This window comes from Oncorhynchus nerka, linkage group LG18, assembly GCF_034236695.1.
Source record: "Oncorhynchus nerka isolate Pitt River linkage group LG18, Oner_Uvic_2.0, whole genome shotgun sequence".
Taxonomy (NCBI): domain Eukaryota; kingdom Metazoa; phylum Chordata; class Actinopteri; order Salmoniformes; family Salmonidae; genus Oncorhynchus; species Oncorhynchus nerka.
The window spans coordinates 30,810,153-30,829,588 of record NC_088413.1 but is presented as its reverse complement, the minus strand read 5'-3'; the positions used below and the strand labels follow the sequence as shown (position 1 = coordinate 30,829,588).

General features: G+C 43.5%; 1 protein-coding gene across 5 annotated transcripts in view; it reads left to right on the top strand.

The window, feature by feature from the left end:
* LOC115145633 (zinc finger protein 34-like) overlaps positions 1 to 19,436 on the top strand; it is a 37,082-nt gene that overhangs the window by 1,068 nt on the left and 16,578 nt on the right. For 3 of the 5 annotated variants that reach the window (XM_065003970.1, XM_065003968.1, XM_065003967.1), the window contains exons 2-6: positions 204 to 328; positions 516 to 698; positions 5,543 to 10,300; positions 13,642 to 13,772; positions 13,959 to 14,144. In XM_065003970.1, the coding sequence (XP_064860042.1) occupies positions 10,006 to 10,300; positions 13,642 to 13,772; positions 13,959 to 14,144 (612 nt within the window). In that variant the 5' untranslated portion in view covers positions 204 to 328; positions 516 to 698; positions 5,543 to 10,005. Of the gene's footprint in view, positions 1 to 203; positions 329 to 515; positions 2,564 to 3,118; positions 4,788 to 5,542; positions 10,301 to 13,641; positions 13,773 to 13,958; positions 14,145 to 19,436 lie in introns of those variants that run through there. The other 2 variants (XM_065003969.1, XM_029687144.2) reach the window with 2 other exon arrangements.

The following is a 19,436-nucleotide window of genomic DNA, read 5'->3' as shown; positions in this document are numbered from 1 at the left end:
ATTTACCGCATTAAAAAGCAATATGATGCATGGAACATAATAAATCAATCTATAAATCGTATATCAAGAAGTTATGCGAAGCGTTACCTTACATTCTTGCCTATTCTACACACTATCAAAACGGTCAATAGTGTAGTATAAGTATTAAGCATTGACAGCAGATAACCTAACCACCTCTTTTCCTCCCAATCACTCTGGTGAAGGACATCTCACTGGAGGCCACAGGAGCTTTGTGAAGCCAGCGGGACACAATACATGGAGAGATGACCAACCAATCACTGTTGATGAGGGGAATGGAGAGTCAACCCAGAATGTTATCGTGATAGAGGTTAATGTAATAGTATTACAGTACATCAAATGTGGCCAGTTTATTTCAGAAAAACTCCTCAGATATTTGCTTGCTTATATGTACATCCTCATTTATCTGCCACATGGGAGCTTGTGAGACTTCCCTATGACATTATTATCCAATTCTACTCATTTACTGGTAACAACCTCCCCTCTTTTTGTGTCAGTCTGCAAATGCAGAGGCTGCAGGTTCTGGGGTCAAGCTGGAGAGATCTGAAGGAGATGAGGACCCGCTGCACAGCAGAGACATCCAGACTGGAGCAGCTCATGGAGTGGCGCTCCCTGTAGCCACTGAGGACCTCACCACTACTGCTGCGCCCCAGACCAGGACCCGATGCAGCATCACGGAGGTCAGTGGAACGCCGAACGCCGTCCTCAAGGCAGAGACGGAGACAGAAACAGAGACTTTAATTGTAACACAAAGGCTATTACACACAGGATCTAACCACCAATCAGACCCCAAGAGACTGGACTGTCTTCCTGCTCCACACTCAGAGCATTTAATGGTATTTCACCAGAGGCAGGGGACAGTTAATTCCCGTGGAGATGGTGATACATTAGACACTGGCGTTGATGATCTGTCTTGTTCTTACGCTACAGAGATGGACCCTGGCAACATGCCCTTGGGTTTAGAGACCCAGACTGATCTGTCTAGAGGGGACTGGAACCGGTACAGTAGTAGTGTATACTCTGAAGGGTGCTTAGATGAGAAAGGGGATGTTATAGTGGTAGATGAGGTGACTGTGAAAGTAGAGGGTGACGCTCCTCCCACATGGAATGCAAAGAGTCACCTAGGAGATGAACACTCACAGGACAGAGATTTCTTAGATTACAGGGGAAATCTAAATGTCGCCACCCACTCCCCTTTACACACGTTCAGGGATCGCGACCCAGTGTCCACATCAATGGCACCTTCCGATTCACACGGCCATGTGATTTTTGATCAGGTTTTACATTTAAACGATAGGGCTGTAGCCCAGGCTCGTGGAGGGGGAGCAACAACGGTCGGGAAAGAGAAACTTGCTAACTGGAATGCAGACGAGACTCACTTAGGAGAAGGACACGCGCAGGGCAACACTAGTGACTTCTTAGACTACAGGGAAAGTTTAGAGACAAATCTAAATGTCGCAACCCATTCGCCGTTACACACAGTGTCCATGTCGATGGAACCTTCCGATTTGCACGGCCGTGTTTTTTCCAATCAGGTATTGAACTCAAACGACCAAAGGGCCAAGGCGCGGAGAGGGGGAGCAACAATGGTTGGAAAAGAGAAGCGGTTCCTCTGCATGTTCTGTAACAAAGGCTTCAGCTGCTCCCAGAAGGTGGAGATCCACCAGAGGGTCCACACAGGGGAGAAACCCTTCAGCTGTACCCAGTGTCACATGTGCTTCACCCATGCTGGCAACCTGAAGAGGCACCAGAGGGTCCACACAGGGGAGAAACCCTTCAGCTGTGCCCAGTGTCATATGTGCTTCGCTCAGACTGGTGACCTGAAGAGGCACCAGAGAGTCCACACTGGAGAGAGGCCGTTCGCCTGTACGCACTGTGGGAAGAAGTTCTCAGAGAGGAGCTACCTCAGGACACACCAGCAGAAAAACCATCCCACTCTATAACATAGAAAGAAACCATTCCACTCGATAGCTTCTGATGTTTAGATCAAATCCTGCATTAAAGACAAAAAATAATTTTAATTGTTGTCAGCAGAAAAGATCCACAGATGAATTTGGAATAACGAGAGTAAGATTTCAGTGTTGAATATTCCTGCGTAGAATATTGCATCCAGACATTGTTTCATATACAGTGAGGGAAAGAAGTATTTGATCCCCTGTTGATTTTGTATGTTTGCCCACTGACAAAGAAATGATCCGTCTATAATGTTAATGGTAGGTTTATTTGAACAGTGAGAGACAGAATAACAACAAAAAAATCTAGAAAAACGCATGTCAAAAATGTTATAAATTGATTTGCATTTTAATGAGATAAATAAGTATTTGACCCCTCTGCAAAACATGACTTAGTAGTTGGTGGCAAAACCCTTGTTGGCAATCAGAGGTCAGACGTTTCTTGTAGTTGGCCACCAGGTTTGCACACATCTCAGGAGGGATTTTGTCCCACTCCTCTTTGCAGATCTTCTCCAAGTCATTAAGGTTTCGAGGCTGACGTTTGGCAACTCGAACCTTCAGCTCCCTCCACAGATTTTTATGGGATTAAGGTCTGAAGAGACTCCAGGCTTAATGTGCTTCTTGAGCCACTCCTTTGTTGCCTCCAGGACCTGGAATATCCAATGACCTATTTTCAATGCCCTGGCTGAGGAAGGAGGTTCTCACCCAAGATTTGACAGTACATTGAGCCACTCCTTTGTTGCCTTGGAAAAACACCCCCAAAGCATAATGTTTCCACCTCCATGTCTTTTGATTGGTCATTGTCATGCTGGAATATCCATCTCATCTGACAGTTGTCCTCTGAATCATTCAATGGCGAACTTCAGGCCCTGGCTGAGGGGGAAGGAGGATTTTCTCAGTGTGCTACCAATTGTTTTCTTATTTGAGCAGTACATTGCCCTGTCCATTCCTCGTTCTCATCCCGAGGTGAGATTGATGCGAGGGAGATTGACAGTTCTTTTTGCCCTGTCCCCTTAGCAGCCCATTCCAAAACTATTCTGTCTCTGGAGAGTTTGGAATCTGTTCAAATAAACCTACCATTAAAATTATTAGACTGCAAATCAATTTCATTTTTTGTCAGTGTTATTCTGTCTCTCACTGTTCAAACGTACAAAATCAGCAGGGGATCAAATACTTTTTTCCTTACTGTATAAGCCTAAAATGTCTGTTACATATTGTGTTTGTACTGCGTAGGTTATATAACTATTTAATTACTTCCATTCAACTATTACTACTTTTTCCCAAGACACTTTTAATGAGAGAATTATTTCATTTATGCAGTTTATCAAGTTCATGATAATTTTTATTTGAGGCATGTGTATACTGTGTGGTTTTCATATGGTGTATTTAAAACTTGTTCATCTTTAATAAACACAAAATGGGACTTTTCATTCTAATACTTTTACGTCACATCTGATCTCACCCTATTCTGCAAACACCGACAGCGCTTTTGAACCAATATACACTTACTAAATATACACTACAATTCAAAAGTTGTTGGTCACTTACAAATGTTTTTGGAAGAAAAGCACTTTTTTTGTCCACTGAAATAACATCAAATTGATCAGAAATACAGTGTAGACATGTTGTAAAAGAATATTTTAGCTGGAAACGGATTTAATGGAATATCTACCTAGGTGTACAGAGGTCAATTATCAGCAACCATCAGTCCTGTGTTCCAATGGCACGTTGTGTTAGCTAATCCAAGTGTATAATTTAAAAGGCTAATTAATCATGAGAAAACACTTTTACAATTGTTAGCACAGCTGAAAACTGTTTCGCTGATTAAAGAAGCAATAAAACTAGCCTCCTTTAGACTAGTTTAGTATCTGGAGCATCAGCATTTGTGGGTTCGGTTACTGGCTCAAAATGGCCAGAATCAAAGCACTTTCTTCTGAAACTCGTCAGTCTATTCTTCTTCTAAGAAATGAAGGCAATTCTGTGTGAGAAATTGGCAAGAAACTAAAGATCTCGTACAACGCTGTGTACTACTCCCTTCACAGAACAGCGCAAACAGGCTCTAACCAGAATAGAAAGAGTGGGAGGCCCCGGTTCACGACTGAGCAAGAGGACAAGTACATTAGAGTGTCGCCTCACAAGTCCTCAACTGGCGTCTTGATTAAATAGTACCCGCAAAACACGAGTCTCAACATCAACAGTGAAGAGGCGACTCCAGTATGCTGGCCTTCTAGGCAGAGTTCCTCTGTCCAGTGTCTGTGTTCCCCGAGTCGCCTCCTCACTGTTGACGTTGAGACTGGTGTTTTGTGGGTACTATTTAATGAAGCTGCCAGTTGAGGACTTGTGAGGCGTCTGTTTCTCAAACTAGACACTCTAATGTACTTGTCCTCGGCTAGCGATTCTCTGGTCCTGCCCCTATAGTTCTGATTCAGAGAGACTGATGGCGCCTGAGGTTGACCCCCTTACCGATGCTGCCTTTAGCCTGCCTTCTATAGGATCTATCAACTGGAACATGAACCCTGTGACAATTGACACTCCCTAGCCTTCATCCTCCTCACACTCTCCTTATGTTAAACCAGACCTCAGACAATGCCAGTGCCTCAACGCTAAATGGCTACACAAGCCCATTGACAAGTGACAGTAGTAGTAATGCTATCAGTAGATCCGGTGACCATGATAAGCACTTCCTGTGTTTGTTGTGTGGGAAAGCCTTCTGTTTCCCCAAACAGGTGGAGATCCACCAGAGGATGCACATGGGGAAAAATCTTTTGGCCTGTGTGAGAATATGTTCTCCCACCAGCACCAGCTGAAGATGCACCTGTAAGTCCATAAGGGAGAGAGACCATTTGCCTGTACACACTGCTGGAAGAGGTTCTCAGAGAGGAGCTACCTCAGGATACACCAGCAGAAAATGCACACAGTCCATGTATAGAGTATATTGACGTAACGTAGTACTAGTTAGTTAGTTTGTTTGTAGTTAATTCTCTTGGTTTAGGATGTAGTGGGGAACTGGATGAGATTAACTGAGGAAAGAATGAGTATGATGAGACAGAGTAGATGATTGTGATGGTGTCTGTAAAAATGCTTCACTGATGAAGAGTGACAACCTTGTCCTGTTTGATGGTCATGTTTTATAATGAGGAATTGAGTGGCTATGTTTACTTGACATTAAGTAGTGTGTAATGTAATGACAGTGTTAAATATGAATTTGATCAAAAGTGAGGGTACCAGATTTATAGAAAAGGTCAAGTGTTACCATAGTGAGAATGGTTATTCTACTAGTCACGTATCGTTTTGTGCAATAAAAGTACGGTACTTCATGTTGTGAGCGTATGACTATTTTGTTGAAATGAAGGTTTTCCTTATCTCAGTTGAACCAAAACATACTTAATTTGAGTCAACACATTGCCATTATTTTTTAGAATCTCCAATGACTCCATATTGTTTGGTACTTGAATCAGTGTTAGACATGTGTTTGACTGTGGTTAACATTTTATCATGTCATGTTTCTGTGTGTACAGCGAAGAGTTTCTTATATAAACCTTCATGCTTTTCTGTTCAATTTGTCTTTACAGTCTGCAGTCCATGAGGACCTGCTGATATCCAGTGTTGCTGGCACTTGAGGAGCGGGACACTAATCTGGACCCCTATAAGAAATCCAGCTATGCCCTCAGACGAACCATCAAACAAGCAAAGTGTCAATACAGGATTAAGATTGAATCGTACTACACCTTCTCTGACGCTCGTCGGATGTGGCAGGGCTTGGAAACTATTACGGACTACAAAGGGAAACCCAGCCGCGAGCTGCCCAGTGACGCGAGCCTACCAGACGAGCTAAATGCCTTTTATGCTCGCTTCAAGGCAAGCAATACATAAGCATGCACGAGATTACCAGCTGTTCTGGATGACTGTGTGATAATGCTCTCTGTAGCTGATGTGAGCAAGATCTTTAAACAGGTTAACGTTCACAAAGACACGGGGCCAGATGGATTACCAGGACGTGTACTCAAAGCATGCGCAGACCAACTGGCAAGTGTCTTCACTGACATTTTCAATCTCTCCCTGACTGAGTCTGTAATACCTACATGTTTCAAGCAGACCACCATGGTTCCTGTGCCCAAGGAAGTAAAGGTAACCTGCTTAAATGATTACCGCCCCGTAACAATCACGTCGGTAGCCATGATGTGCTTTGAAAGGCTGGTCATGGCTCCCATCAACAGCATCATCACGGATACCCTAGACCCACTCCAATTCGCATACGGCCCCAAAAGATACACAGATGATGCAATCTCAATCGTACTCCACACTGCCCTTTCCCACCTGGACAAAAGGAAGACCTATGTGAGAATGCTATTCATTGACTCATTGTGCCCACGAAGCTCATCACTAAGCTAAGGACCCTGGGACTAAACACCTCCCTCTGCAACTGGATCCTGGACTTCCTGATGGGCCGCCCCCAGGTGGTAAGGGTAGGCAACAACACGTCTGCCGCGCTGATCCTTAACACTGGAGCCCCTCAGTGGTGTGTACTTAATCCCCTCCTGTACTCCCTGTTCATCCACGACTGCGTGGCCAAACACCATCATTAAGTTTGCTGATGACACAACAGTGGAAGGCCTGATCACCAACAACAATGAGACTGCCTATAGGGACGAGGTCAGAGAACTGTCAGTGTGGTGCCAGGACAACAACCTCTCCCTCAATGTGAGAAAGACAAAGGAGCTGATTGTGGACTACAGGAAAATTTGGGCCGAACAGGCTCCCGTTAACATCAACGGGACTGTAGTGGAGCGGTTCAAGAGTTTCAAGTTCCTTGGTGTCCAAATCACCAACGATCTATCATGGTCCTAACACACCAAGACAGTCGTGAAGAGGGCATGACAAAACCTTTTCCCCCTCAGGAGACTGAAAAGATTTGGTATGAGTCCCCAGATCTTCAAAAAGTTCTACAGCTGCACCATCGAGATCATCCTGACCGGTAGCATCACCTCCTGGTATGGCATCTGACCGTAAGGCGCTACAGAGGGTGGTGTGTATGGCCCAGTACATCACTGGGGCCAAGCTTCCTGCAATCCAGGACCTATATAATAGGTGGTTTCAGAGGAAAGCCCATAAAATGGTCAGAGACTCCAGTCACCCAAGTCATTGACTGTTTTCTTTGCTACAGAACGGCAAGAGGTACCGGAGCGAAAGGCTCCTCAACAGCTTCTACCCCCAAGCCATACGAATGCTGAACAATTAATCAAACAGCCAAGGGATTATTACATTGACCCCCCCCTCCTCCATTTGTTTTATTGCTACTTGCTGTTTATTATCTATGCATAGTCACTTCACCCCTACCTACATGTACAAATTGCCTCTAACTTGTACCCCCGCACACTGACTCTGTACCGCTACCCCTTGTATATAGCCTTGTTATTGTTATGTTATTGTGTTACTTATTTTTTACTTTAGTTTGTTTGGTAAATGGTTTTTTTCTTTTGTTTTTTAAACTTTTTTACTCCTTTTTTCTCCCCAATTTTGTGGTTTCCAATTGGTAGTAGTTACAGTCTTGTCTCATCGCGGCAACTCCTGTATGGACTCGGGAGAGGCGAAGGTCGCGAGCCAAGCATCCCCCGAAACACAACCCAACCTAGCCGCACTGCTTCTTGACACAACGCACATCCAACCCGGAACCCAGCCGCACCAATGTGTCGGAGGAAACACTGTACACCTGGCGACCTGGTCAGCGTGCACTGTGCCCGGCCCGCCACAGGAGTCGCTAGTGCGCGATGAGACAAGGATATCCCTGCTGGCCTAACCCGGACGACGCTAGGCCAATTGTGTCGCGGCCAGCTGCGACAGAGCCTGGGCTCGAACCCAGATTCTCTAGTTGCACAGCTAGACCACTGCGCCACCCGGGAGGCCCTTGTAAATATTTTCTTAACTTTTCTTGAAATTCACTGTTGGTTAAGGGCTTGTAAGTAAGCATTTCAAGGTAACTTGTTGTATTTGGCGCATGTGACAAAGTTTGATTTGATTTTCCTCTCCTGAAAACCCTGAGCAGTCGAGAGATGGTGAACTCTCAGAAATTGAACCTGAGAAAAATGATTTGTAAGATCCTGCGCTGAGAGGTGAGGTGAAGGCTTCCAAGCCTCAACCGAATCACCAGGAAAATACTAGAGATGACTTGGGCCCAGTGGGAGTACAATTCTTGAGGAGCATGCTAACAGATACATTGTGATATAGCTAGTTAGCATTGGCTTGCGAAACTAGCTCTAACTTCCATACTGGACATAAAAATGGTATCCACTAGTTCATCTGCCTGGGGAAGTAGTATCCTGAAGTATCCCTTTAAATTGTACTGTACAGATGGAATGGAAATCCCAGAAGATTGAATTGGTAGTAGCAGCAGAGAAGTTTTCGGGTGTCATATTTGAATGTAGAAGGAACTACGGGGGTTTTGAGAGAAGGGGTTCCAGCCTCCCAGACTGATGGTGTTGATGTAGGACCTGTTAGGGCCAAAGTAGTGTGAAGGGGTGGTGCTATATAGAGAGCAATTTTAATGGTGTCTTTTCATAGGCACTAACACCCTCCATGGTTTGTTGTAAAAAGCCTATAGGGAATTTAATGGAGTTTTTGTAGGGTTTTTGGATAAATGCCGGAAATAAGGTCTGTGGTAAACACAGGTTGTGTCTGAATACCCATACCAGTGTACTATATACTTAAACTGCATGGTATGTACTCATCTCAGTGCTAGAGGCGTCACTACAGGCCCTGGTTCGATTCCAGGCTGTATCACAACCAGCCGTGATTGGGAGTCCCAAAGGGCGGCGCACAATTGGCCCAGCGTCGTCCGGGTTAGGCCATCATTGTAAATAAGAATTTGTTCTTAAACAGACTTGCCTAGTTAAATAAAGGTATAAAACAAATTGTCTCATACTATTTATGACAATGTTTAGTAAAAAGCATGCGTTATGCCACAGCCGTAGCATACTCCTTTGATATGGCTTCGCAGATATAAACCAGAAAGTGAATCCTCAAAAATCTCTGGATACACAGTTCTAAATCCAAATATCATCCCTATTTATAAATCTGTTTTCAAATATGTTCAATTCAATGGTCATGATAATTTTAAGGACAACAAAACACACATTACATTTTAACAGAGACTCTTTGCAGGTCTTCTTTGCCAACTTAAAAAAAAAATGGTTTTACTTCCAGAGAACTATGATATCTCAATGTCCTCCTTTTTTTCCAGTTTGAATGCATTGTGGGTGTGAAATGTCCAAAAAGTTTACAATTCATTCATACTACATCCAGGCATTTAAAGCGTTCAACATTTTCAAAATGTCACATACTATAAAACAAAACAAAAATCACATACTCAAACAGCCTTTCTATTTAGGATGTAGTATGGGTATTTGGATACAACCACTGGCTTAGATCTTAAACGTTTTGTTCTATGACAATCTTAATCAGCTAACATCAAGGCCTAAAATAAACTTTTTGGTCCACCAGCCACTGGCAGGTACAGGAAAAAATCTTACCAGACACTCAGATTTTTTTTATCAGTCAAATTATTTTTGGGCCATAATTACATACAATTTTTTTTTTTACAGATGACCATGCTTTGTAATGTTTCTAATACAATTGTATTAGTAAGAAGTAACGTGGTATATTACTAAATTTCACAAAACAATGTGTGACTTCAGTCTTTTAACCAAAATATCAGATGATGTTTCCCTTTTTTGTGAACAAAAGTGCAATGCACTTTCCGAACAGTGAACAGCAGCAATACGCAACAAAGCGTCTACCCGGCCGGAAAACTACACGAAGAAGTAGTAAACGGAAGTGAACAGTGATCAAGAACAATTTCCACGTTAGCGGTTTTTTGTTATTTAGACATTTATTAACACCTTGGAACTCAAAATAGGATTAATTTAACTGCACAGCATAACTTATGTATCCCTGGTAGTGTTTAATTTGCGTTGAAGACAGTACTTGGTTGATATAGGTGATATAGTTCATGATAGTTAGCTGCTAACGTTAGCTAACAATGGCTACCTGTAACTCAAACGTTATGATTTTTCACACTCAAATAGCCTCCGTCATGGAGGTACTAGCGAATGCGGCCGTTGCAGAGATCTGTAAACTCGTAGACGACGACTATGCAGTGTTTCGTTTAGAAATAACTCAAAGTCAGAAAGAAAACAGGGCATTGCGGAGGAAACTACAGCTAATTGAACTGAAGGTGGCACGGGAGCGCGCCGAGAGGACAACGCGAGAGCGCGTCTTCGCCAGTCGTCCCAGTAGTGTCAAGATCCTCGACCGATACAGAGGAATGACAAGAGGTAGGCTACACTTTGCAGAAGACCGAGGCTGCGGGGCCTGTTGTCCCGTTCCCCTCTGCGCATGCGCATGTGCTCAGATGTCTTACCCAGAGTTTGGTCTTGGTCAGTTTTTGGATAGTATGCCATACTTCCCCTATCGTGCATTTTTTCCCCCCATGTTACCTTTATTTTACCAGGCAGGTTAATTAATAAGAAATACTTATTGCACAAAGATATTCAAACCAGATTTTTGATTTACTATATTTACTATTGTTATGCTCAATTAAAATAACGTGATGGATGGAACAAAATCAATAAATGTCAAGAATTTATTATACGTGTTACATTACATCCAGGGCTATATTACCAAACGGCACGCAGCGCATGTGTCTTAACCTCCCGGGGCCCCCCACCAATATTTTGGGGGCCCCAATATTTTGCTGGGGGAGGTCGGGCTCCCCCAAATAGCATATGAAAGCACCAGTTGTGGGCAAGGTTCCCTTAACATGCAGCTGGCCAAGAACAGAGCAGCACGTTTTGGTCTTCACTGTAGTCAGAGGGCTAATTTCAATACTATATATGCCAGTCTTTCTTGGCTAAAAGTTGAGGAGAGTCCGACTACATTGCTTCTCGTTTTTATCAGAAACAATGTGTTGAAAATTCCTAATTGTTTTCATTGTCAACTTACACACAACACTGACACACACACTTAACCCACCAGACATGTCACCAGGGGTATTTTCACAGTTCCCAGGTCCAGAACAAATTCAAGGAAATGTATACTATTATACAGAGCCAGGATTGCATGGAACTCCCATCTTTTTTATATCTTTTTTATGAATAATGCAACACCTCACGACTAATGTTGCCTCAAATTTGATTGGGGTTTGGTCTTTGTTTGGGAAACTTGAACGTTGTGAGTTGTACCCTGCAAACTAAAGGGATTTCTTCTGAGCAGCAGTCCTTCGATGAGGTTTAACGGCGGTTGGCATCCAATAAATGTTGCATTACCGCCACCTACTAGACTGAAGTACAACACCCTTATACTTTTGCTTAAATAAAATAAATAAATACCCTACCATCTAACACTACACAAAAGAAGAAAAAAAGATCACCACTATTTAAAAATATTTAGTGCTACCTCAGGCCAACAGCCTGAAAGGATGGGACACCACCACTTAACACACCCTGTAACTCTTTTGATGTCAAGTCTCGCACACCCAAATATCTCTCTGCAGTTTTCATCCCTGCAGTACAGTTGATGACCATTTCTATAAATGCTAAAAATCCAGTCTTACTGAAACATATCATTTGTTGGCCTATCCCTCTGTATTGGTGCAAATCTACTACTCACACCACTCCTATCAGGATCCATCCACCTTGACCCATCTTCCTCTACTTTCTTCACTTGCCTCAGCATATGACAACTTCTGCGAACGGGACATTTCTGATCCCCAGTCCCATGGGCACCCCTACCATTAACACATACCACTACTTTCCCTAATGCTATACATTCCTTTGTCTCATGACGTTCTGCACACTTCTCACACCTAGGAACCTCCCTCCTATACACTGCTGCCACATGCCCAGAGCAGCAGTCCTGGAGGAGGTGGTTGGTTGTGGGTCACCTGGAGGTCAGGCCCCCCCAGATAGAGTACGATCAGGTCATAAACTATAGCAAATGTGTGGAATTGCAGGGAATTCGGTTAAAAACTCAAAAAGTTTCTCTCAACCTCATGGCAAAATGTGTACAATATCATGAGATTAGCTATAAAACGGTACATTTTTCTCTCTACCTCATGGCAAAATGTGTAGAATTGCAGGAAATGAGATAAATGTGTAAAATAGCATGAGATTATCTATAAAACTGCACATTTGCCCTGGAGGTACAGTGGGGTCCGATATTATTGACACCTTTGATAAAGATGAGAAAAAATGACTGTAAAATATATTATTCAAATACTGAACTATGACTTTTTTTGGGGGTGGGGGGTGTATATTATTTTCACCACCACTGATGGTCATGTCATCTGACTAAAGCACCGCTTCTAATCCAAGTGACAATGCTGTTTAGCAAACTCCAGGTGTTTTCCTTTTTTGGATGACATTAAAATAGAGCTCTTTGGCCACGCACACCAGTGGTGGGCTTGGTGTTGAAATGAGGATGCATGGAGCAGAAAATAACCCCATACCTACTGTAATATATGGTGGTGGGTCATTGATGTTATGGCTCTATTTTGATGTTTGATGTTATGGCCCAAGGACCAGTGGAAGTAGTCCATAAGCGCAGACGTAGGGTATCAATAATCTGGAAGCATTCTGTATGGAGGAATGGTCTATAGCCTTGTTCACATTGGCAGTTTGAAGTGACTACATTTTTTTCCCTTGCGTATCTGATTTGAATCTGATATTTTACCTACATTCTGACAGCCAAAAAGCACATCGAATCAGATATTTCAAGCCATACAAATCTGATTCCTGGCCATGTGACTTGTGTCTGAACAGTCAAATCTGATTTATTTGCCCTCGAGTGGTTTTTAAGACTTATTTGGCATATCTTGTTGCTTGCTAGCTACTCTGCTGACAGTTTTGACAAGATTATGTGGTAGCTAACTAGCTTGTTCATCTTTTACAAACAAATGAGTGAATATGCCAGAAAGCTAAATGGCTTCCCAGCCAGCTAGTTGACTGCTGTGACTAGTCAAAAAGGACTCATTTTGAAAGTTGGATCTTTAAAAGCGTTCATAGCAGGCATTGTTGTCACCTTAGCTTGCTACATAACTTCTGAGTGATAGGAAGCAGGTGCACCACCACCAATCAGCCTACACAACTGTGCACACACCCGCCGTTGCTATGACAACTAGCGTAGCCATGTCAGGAAATGACTGATTTGAGCGTCAAGGCCTTCAGCTTGAACCAGGCTTTACATCCTTCTCAATGTGTTCTCCAACTCAAAAAACATTAGGAAAAGGCTCCCTGCCATTATCCTCATAAGGTGAGGTATTGAAAACAGTAGTGTCAATCATTTGGAACCCTACCCTTTTTGAGAATTGTATTTATTACTTGTTAAACAAAATCGATTTCTCAGAGCAATTGTATTATTATAATTCCCTCTTTTTGGAGCATACAATAAAGTTCAGTATTTTAAGGGTTTATTTTATACAGTCATTTTTGTTCATTGTTATTATTAAGGGTGTCAATAATTTCGGACCCCACTGTAGATGCCCCGGGGCCCCAGATGTGGTAGTCCAGCCCTGCTTACAGCGTTGCCAATTGTAGACAGTGTCATTAGTGTACAATATAGTGTTGAGCATTGACCGTACCTAATTTAACCACCCGTTTTCCCCCAATCACTCTCTTAGGTGAAGGACATCTCACTGGAGGCCACAGGAGCTTTGTGAAACCAACGGGACATAATACATGGAGAGATGACCAACCCATAGCTATAGATGAGGGGAGTGGAACCTCAAACCAGCATGTTATCCTGATAGAGGTTTGTGTAACATGACAGTACATCAAATGTGTCCCGTTTATTTCAGAAAGACTCCCCTCAGCTATACACTTGCTTACATGGACATCCTTATTTATCTGCCATAAGGGAGCTTGTGAGACTTCTCTATGACATTGTTATCCAATTCAACTCATGTACCAATAATAACCTCCTCTCTTCTTGTGTCAGTCTGCAGATGCAGAGGCTGCTAGTCCTGGAGGATCGTCTCTGGTCAAACAGGAGAGGACTGAAGGAGAGGAGGACCCACGACACAGCAGAGACATCCAGATTGGAGCGGTTGGAGTGGCACCCACTGTAGCCACGGAGGACTTCGCCTCCGCGGCCCATCCTAGGGCCCAATGCAGCATCACGGAGGTCAGTGGAACGCCGAATGCCGTCCTGAAGTCAGAGAAAGACACAGAGACTTTAGCTGTAACACAAAGGTTCTTACACACAGGACCTGACCAAATGTCAGACCCAGTGAGACTGGAGTTGGGACCACTGGGCTGTCCTCCTGCTCCTGGCTCAGAGTATTTACTTTACGGTAACCCGAGCCTGAGGACGGTTCATTCTCATGGGGACTCAGGTGATGTGTTGGAGACTGGCAATGATCCGTCTTGTTCTTACACAACAGAGATGGACCCTATCAACATGCCTTTGGGTTTAGAGACACAGACTGATCTGTCTAGAGGGGACTGGAAACAGTACAGTAGTAGCATATACTCTGAAGGGTGCCTAGATAAGAAAGGGGAGGTTATAGTCATAGATGAGAGGACTGTGAAGGGCGAAGCTCCTCTGACATGGAATGTAGATGAAACTCACTTAGTAGTAGGACACTCACAAGGCAGAGATTTCTTAGATTACAGAGAAAGCTTAGAGACTAATCCAAATGTTGCTTCCCATTCCCCTTTACACACGCTCAGGGATCTCAACCCAGTGTCCACGTCGATGGGGCCTTCCGATTCACAGAGCCGGGACTTTTTCGATCAGGTATTGAACTCAAAGGATCAAAGGGCCAAGGCTCGGGGAGGGGGAGCAACATCAGGCAATAGTAAAGAGAAGCGGTTCTGTAATGAAGGCTTCAATTGCCCCCAGAAGGTAGAGATCCATCAGAGGGTCCACATAGGGGTGAAACCCTTCAGCTGTACCCAGTGTCATATGCACTTTGCTGAGGCTGGCAACCTGAAGAGGCACCAGAGGGTCCACACAGGGGAGAAACCCTTCAGCTGTGTCCAGTGTCACATGCACTTCGCCCGGACGGGTGACCTGAAGAGGCACCAGAGGGTCCACACAGGGGAGAAACCCTTCAGCTGTACCCAGTGTCACATGCGCTTCGCCCAGGCTGGCAACCTGAAGATGCACCTGAAGGTCCACACGGGAGAAAGGCCATTCGCCTGTACGCACTGCGGGAAGAGGTTCTCAGAGAGGAGATGCCTCAGGATACACCAGCAGAAAAAACATTCCATTTTATAATAAAGAAGCCATTCCACTCAATAGCTTCTGACACTTAGATCTAACCCTGCATTAAAGACAAAGATTAATTTACATTGTAGTCAGCAGATGCATTTGAAGTAACGAATGTAACAGATTTCAGTGTTGAATATTCCTGTGTAAATATTGCATCCAGACATTGTGTGATACAATGCATTCAGGAAGTATTTTTCAACATTTTGTTACTTTACATCCTTATTCTAGTATTGATTTTATATATTTTCTTCATCAACCTACAGACAATACCCCATAATGACAAATCAAAAAGTTATTTTTTTTTATTTTTGCAAATTTATAAAAAAAAAATAACTGAAGTATGACGTTTACATAAGTATTCAGACCCTTTACTCAGCACTTTGTTGAAGCACCTTTGGCCTCAATTACATCATTGAGTCTTCTTGGGTATGACGCTACAAGCTTGGCATACCTGTATTTGGGGAGATTCTCCCATTCTTCTCTGCAGATCCTCTCAAGCTCTGTCAGGTTGGATGGGGAGTGTCGAGGCACAGCTATTTTCAGGTCTCTCCAGAGATGTTCGATCGGGCTCTGGCTGGGCCACTCAAGGACATTCAGAGACTTGCCCCGAAGTCACTCTTGGTTGTGTGCTTAGGGTCATTGACCCATTGGAAGGTGAACCTTCACCCCAGTCTGAGGTCCTGAGCGCTCTGGAGCAGGTTTTCATCAAGAATCTCTCTGTACTTTGCTCCGTTCATCTGTCCCTCGATCCTGACTAGTCTCCCAGTCCCTGACGCTGAAAAACATATGCTGCCACCACCGTGCTTCACCGTAGGGATGGTGCCAGGTCTCCTCCAGACGTGATGCTTGGCATTCAGGCCAAAGAGTTCAATCTTGGTTTTGTCAGACCAGTGAATCTTGTTTCTCATGGTCTGAGAGTTTTTCGGTGCCTTTTGGCAAACTCAAAGTGGGCTGTCGTGCCTTTTACTGAGGATTGGCTTCAGTCTGGCCACTCTACCCTAAAAGCCTGATTGGTGGAGTGCTGCAGAGATGGTTGTCCTTCTGGAACATTCTCCCATCTCCACAGAGGAACTCTGGAGCTCTGTCAGAGTGACCATCAATTTGATTTTTGGTCACCTCCCTGGCCAGGTTCGCTGGGCGTCCAGCTCTAGGAAGAGTCTTGGATGTTCCAAACTTCCTCCATTTAAGAATGATGGAGGCCACTGTGTTCTTGGGGACATGTCTCAGAGCTCTACGGACAATTCCTTCGACCTCATGGCTTGGTTTTTGCTCTAATATGCACTGTCGACTGTGGGACCTTTATATAGACAGGTGTGTGCCTTTCCAAATCATGTCCAATCAATTGAATTTACCACAGGTGAACTCCAAGTTGTAGAAATGATGATCAATGGAAATAGGAAGCACCTGAGCTCAATTTCGAGTCTCATAGCAAAGGGTCTGAATTTGCAAACATTTCTAAAAACCTGTTTTCGCTTTGTCATTATGGGGTATTATATATCAATTGATGAGGAAAAATAATTATTTAATCCATTTTAAAATAAGGCTATAACATAACAAAATGTGGATAAAGTCAAGTGGTCTCAATAGTTTCCAAATGCACTGTTTTATAAGCATTATATACAATGAACAAAAAACATAAATGTGATGTGTTGGTCCCATGTTTCATGAGCTGAAATAAAAGATCACAGAACTTTACCATATGCACAAAAAGGTTATTTCTCTCAAATGATGTGTACTAATTTGTTTACATTCCTGTTAATGAGTTTCTCCTCTGACAAGATAGTCCATCCACCTGACAGGTGTGGCATTTCAAGAAACTGATTAAACAGCATGATCATTACACAGGTGCACCTTGTACTGGGGACAATAAAAGGCCACTCTAAAATGTGCAGTTTTGTCACACAAGTTTTTCTACCTCCCTATTTCTCACCAATTTCAATGTTGTCTCATCGCTGAAACTCCCCAACGGGCTCGGAAGGCGAAGGTGGAGTTATGCGTCCTCCGAAACATGCTCCGCCTTTGAGGGAGCGTGCAATTGGCATGCTGACTGCAGGAATGTCCACCTGAGCTGTTACCAGAGAATTGAATGTTCACTTCTCTACCGTAAGCTGCCTCAGCGGTTTGCTGATGTCAACGTTGTGAACAGAATGCTCCATGGTGGCGGTGGGCTGATGATATGGGCAAGCATAAGCTACGGACAACGAACACAAATGTATTTTATTCGTAGCTATTTGAATACAGAGATAGCATGACTAGATCCTGAGACCCATTGTCTTGCCATTCATCTGCCGCCATCGTCTCATGTTTCAGCATGATAATGCACTGCCCCATGTCACAAGCATCTATACACAATTCCTGGAAGCTGAACATTTCCCAGTTCTTCCATGGCCTGCATACTCAGAAATGTCAGCCAATGAGCATGTTTGGGATGTTCTGGGTCGACGTGTACGACAGTGTTCCAGTTCCTGACAATATCCGGCAACTTCGCACAGCCATTGAAGAGGAGAGGGACAACATTCAACGGGCCACAATTAACAGCCTGATCAACGCTTTGCGAAGGAGGTTTGTCGCGCTGCATGAGGTGAATGGTGGTCACACTAGATGCTGACTGGTTTTCTGATCCACGCTCCTGCTTTTTTTGAAGATATCTGTGACCAACAGATGAATATCTGTGTTGTCGGTCATGTGAAATCCATAGATTAGGGCCTAATGAATTTATTTCATTTGACTGATTTCCTTACAGTGGCAAGAAAAAGTATGTGAACCCTTTGGAATTACCTGGATTTCTGCATAAATTGGTCATAAAATTTGATCTGATCCTCATCTAAGTCACAACAATAGACAAACACAGTCTGTTTAAACTAATAACACACAAACACTTATACTTTTTCATGTCTTTTTTGAGCACACCATGTAGACATTCACAGTGCAGGGTGGAAAAAGTATGTGAACCCTTGGATTTAATTACTGGTTGACCCTCCTTTGGCAGCAATAACCTCAACCAAACATTTTCTGTAGTTGCGGATCAGACCTGCACAATGGTCAGGAGGAATTTTGGACCATTCTTTTTTGCAAAACTGTTTCAGTTCAGCAATATTCTTGGGATGTCTGGTGTTAACTGCTCTCTTGATGTCATGCCACAGCATCTCAATCGGGTTGAGGTCAGGAATCTGACTGGGCCACTCCAGAAGGCGTATTTTCTTCTGTTGAAGCCATTTTGTTGTTGATTTAGTTTTGGGTTGTTGTCCTGTTGCATCACCCAACTTCTGTTGAGCTTCAATTGGCAGACAGCCTTACATTCTCCTGCAAAATCTCTTGATAAACTTGGGAATTCATATTTTCCTTCTGATAGCAAGCTGTCCAAGTACTGAGGCAGCAAAGCAGCCCCAAACCATGATGCTTCCTCCACCATACTTTACAGTTGGAATAAGTTTTTGATGTTGGTGTGCTGTACCTTTTTTTTCTCCACACATAGTGTTTTATGTTCCTTGCAAAGAACCCAACTGTAGTTTCATCTGTCCACAGAATATTTTGCCAGTACCGCTGTGGAACATCCAGGTGCACTTTTGCAAACTTCAGAGGTGCAGCAATGTTTTTTTTGGACAGCAGCGGCTTCTTCCGTGGTGTCCTCCCATGAACACAATTCTTGTTTAGTGTTTTACGTATCGTAAACTCGTCAGCAGAGATGTTAACATGTTCCAGAGATTTCTGGAAGACTTTAGCTGACACTCTGGGATTATTCTTAACCTCATTGAGCATTCTACGCTGTGCTCTTGCAGTATTCTTTCCCATAAGGCCACTCCTAGAGAGAGTAGCAACATTGCTGAACTTTCTCCATTTATAAACAATTTGTCTTACTGTGGACTGATGAACATCAATGCTTTTAGAGATACTTTTGTAACCCTTTCCAGCTTCATGCAAGTTAACAATTCTTAATCTTAGGTCTTGTGAGATCTCTTTTGTTCGAGGCATGGTTCACATCAGGCAATGCTTCTTGTGAATAGCAACCTCAAATTTTGTGAGTATTTTTTTATAGGGCAAGGCAGCTCTAAACAACATCTCCAATCTCGTCTCATTGTTTGGACTCCAGGTTAGCTGACTCCTGACTCCAGGTTAGCTGACTCCTGACTCCAGGTTAGCTGACTCCTGACTCCAGGTTAGCTGACTCCTGACTCCAGGTTAGCTGACTCCTGACTCCAG